The 8,412-nt window shown below is 49.0% G+C and overlaps 2 protein-coding genes across 2 annotated transcripts; one reads left to right on the top strand and one right to left on the bottom strand.

Annotated features, from left to right (window-relative positions):
• Positions 1-6: 6 nt before the first annotated feature.
• Positions 7-1,688, top strand: LOC119358502. Its single transcript, XM_037625013.1, has 3 exons — positions 7-560; positions 1,047-1,150; positions 1,568-1,688. The coding sequence occupies exons 1-3, from the start codon at positions 132-134 to the stop codon at positions 1,686-1,688; spliced, it is 654 nt and encodes a 217-aa protein (XP_037480910.1). The 5' UTR covers positions 7-131.
• Positions 1,689-4,220: 2,532 nt separating this feature from the next.
• On the bottom strand, positions 4,221-7,674 carry LOC119352538. The gene is made up of 3 exons (XM_037619137.1): positions 6,138-7,674; positions 5,703-5,932; positions 4,221-4,989 (listed from the first exon to the last, which is right to left on the bottom strand). Exons 1-3 carry the CDS (start codon positions 7,591-7,593, stop codon positions 4,363-4,365), a joined length of 2,313 nt encoding a protein of 770 aa, XP_037475034.1. The 5' UTR covers positions 7,594-7,674; the 3' UTR covers positions 4,221-4,362.
• Between the last annotated feature and the right edge of the window lie 738 nt (positions 7,675-8,412).

Genomic DNA, 8,412 nt, shown 5'->3' with positions numbered 1-8,412 from the left:
CTCCCTCCGGTGGAGCTCGCCGTCGTTCATGGCCTCCCCCACGCCCCCCTCCTCTCGCCCCTCCCCTTCCCTCACCACCCAACCGAACCAACCAGCCCACCAACCCGAAGAGAAAAGCGAGCGGAGGCGAGATGGCGACCGGACGCGAGGCCGGCGAGGCGGCGCCGGGGGAGGAGGAGGAGCAGAGGGAGTGGGCGGATCTGACGCCGGTGTGCCTGGCGGAGGCGTTCTCGTGGCTGGGCCTGGAGGACCTATGGTGCGGCGCCATGGCGTGCTGCCGCTCCTGGCGGGCGGCCGCGCGCTCCCGGCCGGCGCTCTTCGCCGCGCTCGACCTCCGTCCGGCTTTCGAGGCCGTCGGTGCTGCACTTCTGGGCGCCGCGCTCGACCCCACCACGCGCCGGCCAGGTTCGCCGCCTAGGCGACGGGTGGGACGATCCGTCAGAGGAGGGGGCGCGGAGGGAGAGGAAGGTGGAGGTGGCGCAGAGCAAACTGCCGAGAAGCTGCAGAGCCAGGCCTCCCCCGACGACGAGTTCGAGAACGAGAAGTTCGAGCTCCAGAAGGTCAATAATCCCTCTACTTCACAGCAACAACTTCATTCTACTACCGCGGCGTTGTTGATTGCAGATTTCCTGTGTAGTACTGATGCAACACATGTACACAGCCACAAAAGCTCCCCAATCCCTATACACAGTGACACTGCAGAACCAAATTAGCATGAACAGAGGGGATTGGATCGAACCAAGCCGCACACTGGTAGCTAGTCTAGTACGGACAGTTTGTTATTATCCCATTCGTGCCTAATTTTTTTTTGTAGAATTAGCTACTTACAGAAAGTGGGGAAGGAGACTGATCATATTTGGGGCTGTGTTTGCAGGCGGTAGTAGACTAGTAGTGCAAGGTTAAACTGGAATTCCTGCCTACTAGTGGTTTACTGTACTTTATAGGGTGTCTCCTCAGAGTTGGGATTGATTTGCACTAACAACGGTTTCGATTACAAGTTAGTCCGAATTACCAAAAATAAGCTCTATATTTTATTTTGCCCGCAGGATCTGTTCCATGAGGTTGAAACTGTGGATGTCTACTCTTCCATAAGCTGTCTGGATCTTCGTACTCTTGCTGTGCTGGCAAACTCCACCCTGTCCAGCTCAAGGTTCTGTTTCTTCGTTTTTCATGTATTTCGGTAATTTTGCTGTGAGGAAATTAACACCATAGCAGTGAGCCTTAACTACCTGAACTTTATGTACCTGATGTAGAATAATGTCACTCTGCACTGTAAGATTCATGATTATTTTCTGGGTTTCACTAATTATTTATACGTTAATTTTATTCTCCTGCATCGCATTGCTGTTCAGAGTTGGAAGAATTTCAATTCCTGATGTAGATCTAGTGCTCAATAGTTTCTGCTTGCTATGCCTCTGAACATCAATGCACATATGTTGGAAGAATTTTGTTTCTTGAACATCAATGCTTGAATTACTTTAGAACATTTCTAATTCCTTTTATAAGTTCCGACCATATTTAGTACCTTCTTAAATCTTAATGCTTACCCTGGTTTGTTTCTTTCCAGGTTGGAATGTCTATTGACCCAAAGCTGTTCCAAAGCTGTTTCTGTCAAACTTCCCAGCAGTCTCTTTGATATTAGGTCTCTTAATTATTGGAAAGACACTGGTAGTAACATTTATTGGTAGAGTGTTTGGAGTTTCCACCATAGCTGTTGTTCGGGTTGGTCTTTTGTTTGCACCTGGTGGGGACTTTGATAGCTATGTTCCTCCTCCTCTACTGTTTAGTAGGCAGGCAGAATACCCAAGTACTACTTACTTCTTGAGCATCGCCTACATCAGCCAAAGGCTCTGAAAATTGGTTATTAATCAAAAACTGAATTTGTTTTGTTGTGCAATATATTTACACATGAGCCAAACACCCTGGTTCTTACTTACCACTATAAATAATTGTCTTCAAAGAGGGGTTGGATTTCCTTTTTGAACTGCAATCTGCATCGCCTAGTAATTACTAGTATGTTTCATTTTGGGGGCAATGTATGTGGTTGTTTCGCAGGTAGTAACTATACATTTGATGTGCCTGTGATTGAGCACGAACCAGCTTGTTAGTTTCGCAGGTACTACTTGTTAGTGCATTTCGATCTGAACATGTTGGCATGAGCGTCTCAATTAATTTACAGTAGTATATATATGCACGTTTCATCTTAGTATCTCGGCAAGTATTTATGAGTGTCTCAATTAATTTAGTATGTTTTGCTATTTGTACTTGGATAGAAAAGCTAAAATCTGTATAGTGCTCTGTGTGTAATACCAAGTTGTTCCTGTTATTTACAAACTGATGTTCTTATACACTGATCCACAACACCTTACATTACACATTTGAAATTAATTAAAATACATCTAAACACAGTGCTTCAACACAGATTTATCCTATGATTATACCTGAGATATTAGTTTGTTTTTATGCTTTTGTTTCCCATAGTGCTTCAAGCTTGTTTATTAACTCGATTTGTTGTTATTCTGTTTAATAGGAGCAGAAGCAGCTCATATGACTCTATTGTTGTTCTTGACCTGTTGTTGCTGCTGTTGTAGGAGGAGCACGCCTAGGAGAAGAGAGGGCTCATTCCACTTGTTTGGAAGAGAAGACGATGAAGCATGGTGGTTATCTAGATAATCTGCCTTGTGTTTTGGTTGTACTTTGTACCTAGTTATATTGTATTCTGTTGTAGTCAGCACATTCTGGAGCAGAATCCAGTGAAGTTGTAAAACTGTAAGAAATGTGAGAAAAATACTTTGTACCTAGTTCTGTTTCATTTGAAATATTTGTCATTTGTGTACTGTGAGAAATGTGAGAAATGGAAAGCTGATGAGTTCTTCGATAAAAAGTGTTTGGCCCCACTGCCATGAAAAATCTGACAATTGGGACCCATCTAAAAATTGGATCACAAAAAACCCTTGAAAATAAAAATGAACTGGACCGCAAAAGGCCATGCCTAGAAAATAAAAAGGCCAAATTGTTGGGCCAGGCCCATGTAGCTAGAGAAAATTTAACAGAGAAAATATATAGTAAAAAGGCCGAATTGTTGGGCTAGGCGGCTCCAGAAGAAAGAGCGCTGCAGATGGCCCTTCGGCGGCGGCTGCGGTTGGCGGCGGCCGGCTTGGCATGCTGCCTTCAGATCGGCGACGACGGTGTAGATGGCCTGGTGGTCTCCTCGGCGGCACCTCCGATCAGATCTGTTCTGACCGCTGGAGCCGGCGATGGTGGTCATCTCTTCCGTCAGAGGTGGTCGGCCGAAGGCTGGGTGTTCGGATCTCGGGATCCGTCATCTGGCACCAGCTGCGAGTCGGGGAGACGTAGTTGCTAGTGAAAACCGAGCCGACGGCGGGCGATGGCGGCGTTCCACGTCGTTACCTTGATGAAGGCATCGTCATGTGACTACCGTCGACCCACTCGTATTGCTCCGGGGGAAACCCTAGGATCTGGTGTTCAAGACCAGACGATGACGGCACTGCGGTGTAGTTTCTCTCCTGGGAGCGTCGTTTTGTGGACCAGCGCTGGAAGTCAGAGGCAGGAGGTGGAGCGGCTTCGTCTTGCACGGAGCTTCGGTGGAGATGTCAAGTCATGCCTGACCGACAGGTGCTACGCTTGGTCATGCCTGGTCGGTAGGTGCTACGCACGACAGATCCACCAAGGGCTTCAAGCTGTGTCGGCTGGTGGTACGTGGCAGCATGGCGCTGAGGTGTATGAGTGGCGAAATCGGCGTGTACAGCTGTTTGCGTGCAGGGAGGAGGTGCTGTTGGGCGCCGTGGAGGCGTCGACGATAGCTGGACCTAGCAAGGTTGATGCATCAGTACAGTTCTGAAGATGGAGCGGTGGCAGTTGGCGGTGGCGGCCTCTGAGAGCACGCTGGACCAGTGTGTGCCCCAGACCCGACAAGTGGTTAGGTTGGGGTCTCAGATCTTAGATGTTAGGCTTGACTGCGATGTATGTTTGGTATTAGGCACAGGCTATATGCGCCGCTTCATCAACTGGATAGGTGTAACGACAGTTTGTTGCTTAGACGGCGGCTTTAGTCTTACTGTTGTATGACTTTGTAAGGTCTTGTGAGAATAATTAATAAAGTGGCCGTATGCATCGCCCAGATGCAGAGGCCGGAGGTCATCCTCCTTTTCTAAAAAAAACTCTTACACCTTTTTTTCCATTAGACCACCCTGCTTGGACCTGCACATTAAAAATGTTTAGTAACCAAGTTATCAGACCAAAGTGTGAAACTAGTATCATATATCTGGGGAAAAAGACCAAGCCTAAGCTAAGCTCACAAATCAAAGGTAAAAGCCTAAGCCACTGCCACTCCTCACACCTTCAATAACCATCGAGTACATGATCATGCTTGTCCATGACAAGGCGAGACCAAGCAACAACTATCTCCAATGTGGAGCCATCAATTGAGCATCTAAAACTATTTGTCTGACACTGCTGGATAGGAAATTCGACATGATATTTTCGAACAATATTGAGTCCGGACTTTGAGTATGCTCCTGTGACGACTCGGAGTGTGCCCTGCAATCCCACTGCCACAACATTTCTTGACAAAGAAAGATACCCATCTGATCCTGCACGCATCTTTTTAGCACGACAGTCAAGCAAGACGACTTCTGCGGCGCATCCCTCCGTTGCATCAGCAGGAGAAAACAAGCAAGAAACGTTACATCCATACTTAAAAGGCCACTCCCCTTCAACCACACGAACACCTACTATTGTCGCCTGGATTGCTGGAGCAACTCGCCCAAGTCTTATCTTTGCTGTACAACAGGAGTTGCGGATCTGCATGGTGTCACACCGCTTGATAGAGCGGTAACTTTGGTTGGCAGTGAACGATGCTGTATGTTCAAACTGTGCTCCATACTTCAATTTCAGGTCAATTTGAAACAAAACAGGTTCGCCAGCCACAATTGCACGAGACGGGCCAATCAAGTGCAAAAATGGGTCCTGCAAGCATCATATTCATCAACGTCAGTCACACACATCAGGCAAAATAACAGTTCAGTTTAACTAGACATAGTCTAACCATGGCCATAATTCGGAAAGAATCTCAAAGAAATAGTTCCCAAACAGATCCTACTAATCTCTGCCACTATAATACACCGGTTTGAATTTGGATTTATATCCACAGTCGGTTTTACAACCTTTGGGTATCTCTACCCTCCGTCAATCACACGGCCACCCAATCAGGCGGCCAATGTCGGCCGGATTCGCTCGGCCTTTGCCCATGTGCATGCTGCATTGCTTGTGCGATATACAGAAATAAACATAACAGGTGCATGTGCCCTGCCATCATCCAGAGACAGCCTCAGCATGTGGGAGACTACTTTAATTATTGGCTTTTTTTGTTACTGATTTGCTCTATGCTCGCTAAATATGGCAGAAAAATTTCAACATACATACGGCTTGGCCTGCATAACTTGCCTAAAGCTGATACGGACTAGTTTGAACCTTAAAAGAATCTGGTTAAACAAAACAATCCAAAGGTATGCAGGTAACCAATCAACTCCGGTTAAACTACAAACATTATGCAACCATTATAACTTAATCCTTTGTCACACATCAAATGCTCTTCGTATAAAACTTTTGGGGAACTTGAAGGACCAAAAACATACTTTTATCTTATAACAATTAGACGAGAAGATAGACATTGTACAGACCTCTTTCTTAATTCTTTGGCAGTTTGCACTTGACCGGCGGAAGAGAATGTTGAGGTTGTTGTCAAAATCGTCGCGTGCAGCGACCACGCCGTAGACATCAAGTGGCCAACTCAGATTCCGGTTAAGATTAACGAGCCTGACTGAATAGATCTGCAAGGCAGGGCCTGCCACGGACGAGAATGGGAAGATTCCAGGCGTGCAAGCCGTGAATTGCATAGGACTCAATGTCGCTGCAGCACAAAATCAAGAGATTGATGACTGTTATAAATCAAGCTACTGCTAAAGTTAGCAGATTGAAATCTATGCATATATAAGAAGAGTTGTATTTAGCGGTGATATATACAAGAAGGGGATTGCATTTAATTGACCAAGGCACGATTAATTAATTAGAGAGAGGAAAACTAAGATAGCCATATAGCAGTATTTTTGGCTTACTTATGTCGTCAAAGGCACCATGTTTTCTCGTCGAGCATCCCCACGTAGCATCCCAGCCTACACAGTCCAAATGATCTCCATGACCCTTGGCAGCAGCAGATTTATGCCTTTTGATAAGCTCCGAGATGCCCACAAGTACATTGGATATGAGACGCAGCTTCTCAATCTTGTCCGAAGATATGGGGATTCTGAATTTTTGTAGAATGGACGCGAAAGAGTTGAAGCGATAGAGCAACTGCTGCGTCTCGACGAGCAGGAAATCCATCACATCCTCAGTCTGGCAACCGAGGTAAGGCAAATTCACGTTCTTCTTGAGTAGAGTGTCATCGAGGGACAGGTTAGACATGATGATGTGCTCTTGATCAGCCTTGTTTCCATTTCCAGCCAACCCATTGCCCCAGGACGTGACCTCTGTCCTCAGGAACGAGATCTCCCTCCTAAGCACCTCAAGGTGGCTAGAAAGAGCAACAACCAAGTCGTCATGACCCATCTGACCCATCTCCTTGCCACTGGCGTCTCTCTCCGTCCCCTTGCTGAGTCCCCACTGCATGCTTATGAGGGGCGAATCTGTGCCCATCTCATTGCCGGAATCGGAATCGGGATCCCTCTCAATCTCCATCCCCGACTGCCTCATGATGGTGAGGAGTGCTTGCTCCTTGGTCCAGAGTATCTCCTGCTGAGTCGAGAGTATACTTTGCGTCGCCGGGTCCTTGGTGGACTGGCACCTCTTGTTGAGTTGGTACCGAACCTTCCTGAGTCTCTGGTGCTCCTTGCTGAGTTTGCCCACCATCTCCTGCTCTTTGCCGGACTCGATCTCGGTCGTCCCCTTGCTGGAATCCATCTCCATCATCTCCTTCCTGAGTCTCGACTCCATCCTTATGAGGGATGGGTGCACGCCCGAACTGCCCATCTCATCGCCGGAATCGGGATCGATATTGTTGGTATCGGAACCGGAAGCCCTCTGAACGTCCATCCCGGATTCTCTCATCATGGTGAGGAGTGTGTCCTCCTCCATCCAGAGTTCATCCAGCTGATCCAAGAATATCCTCTGCGTCGCCGGGTCCGTGGAGGATTCACAAGTCTTGGTTAGTTGGTCCCGAAGCTTGCTGATCCTCTCCTGCTCTTTCCTGAGCTCCCCCTCCATCTCCGTCCGCTTGGTGATTCCCAATTGGGGCTCCATACTTAGGAGGGACCCTGAATCGCCAGAATCGGAATCGGAATCGGGATACCTATGAATCTCCGTCCGGGACTTGCCCATCATCATGAGGATATTTCGCTCCTCCGACAAGAAATGCTGCTGGGTAGCCAAGAGTGCCCTATGCCTGGCCGGGTACTTGCCTTTGTTGAGCAGCCTCGTGACATCGTGCCGAGCCTTCCTGAGAATCTCGAGTTTCTTCTCATACTCCGTCCCCTTGCTGGACTCCATCTCCGTCTCCTTCCTGAGCTCCCCCTCCATCTCTCTCCGCCTCCGGCCGTGGATCCCAGCTGGTTTGGGTTCTGGTTGGGTGTTGAGAAGAAGACAAGACAAGACAAGAGATGGCTTCGCCGCCGCCACTCGCCTGGTCTCACGCTCACTACTAGTGCTCTAGTGTCCTAGGGTTTCAACTTTCTAGCACCCCCGGGACCGGGCCGGGCCGGGCCGTCTCACGCTCAGCCAGGCACCGGCCCACTGGATTTTGCCCAACACAATCAAGCGCAAGGATTCCACAAACACACGGTCATCATTTTTTCACATTTAAGAGCCAAGAATTTCTTAGCATACCAATCAATCAATCACACGTATCAAGACAGGGTTTTCTTTTTTGGGGGTGGTAAGGCAAATTCACCTTCTTCTTGAGTATAGTGTCATCGAGGGACAGGTTAGACATGATGATGTACTCTTGATCAGCCTTGTTTCCATTTCCAGCCAACCCATTGCCCCGGGACTTGACCTCTGTCCTCAAGAACGAGATCTCCTTTAAGGGTTTAATTGCTAACCTGACGAGTCCGATGGCTCCCGCGTGCGTTGGCTCTGGCGACGCCCCCGTCGCCTCGGCGGCACCGCTGCCGCTGCCGCCCTCGCCCCTGGCCTCGCCCGCAGCCGGCGCGCCGTCTCCTTCCACGCCCGCCCCCCGCCGTCGCCTCTGGCTGCCCCTCCGCGTGTGTCCTGGGCTGACCTCGCCGAGGCTGCCGACGTTGCCGCGGGCCGCCCCGTCGCCTGCCGCGACCGCATCCCGCCTGGTCCCCCGGTCCGGCCACCTCCGCCCGTCCCAGCCGGCGGCCCGACTCCTAGGGG

This window comes from Triticum dicoccoides, chromosome 2A, assembly GCF_002162155.2.
Source record: "Triticum dicoccoides isolate Atlit2015 ecotype Zavitan chromosome 2A, WEW_v2.0, whole genome shotgun sequence".
NCBI classification, from domain to species: domain Eukaryota; kingdom Viridiplantae; phylum Streptophyta; class Magnoliopsida; order Poales; family Poaceae; genus Triticum; species Triticum dicoccoides.
This window is presented reverse-complemented; position numbering and strand designations above follow the sequence as displayed.

Coding starts and splice junctions, on each gene's coding strand:
- LOC119358502 (XM_037625013.1), top strand. CDS start 132: ATGGCGACCGGACGCGAGGCCGGCGAGGCGGCGCCGGGGGAGGAGGAG. Junction 561..1,046: donor AGAAGTTCGAGCTCCAGAAG/GTCAATAATCCC, acceptor TTTTGCCCGCAG/GATCTGTTCCATGAGGTTGA. Junction 1,151..1,567: donor TCCACCCTGTCCAGCTCAAG/GTTCTGTTTCTT, acceptor GTTTCTTTCCAG/GTTGGAATGTCTATTGACCC.
- LOC119352538 (XM_037619137.1), bottom strand. CDS start 7,593: ATGGAGGGGGAGCTCAGGAAGGAGACGGAGATGGAGTCCAGCAAGGGG. Junction 5,933..6,137: donor TGGTGCCTTTGACGACATAA/GTAAGCCAAAAA, acceptor TTTGTGCTGCAG/CGACATTGAGTCCTATGCAA. Junction 4,990..5,702: donor GCCAAAGAATTAAGAAAGAG/GTCTGTACAATG, acceptor TGATGCTTGCAG/GACCCATTTTTGCACTTGAT.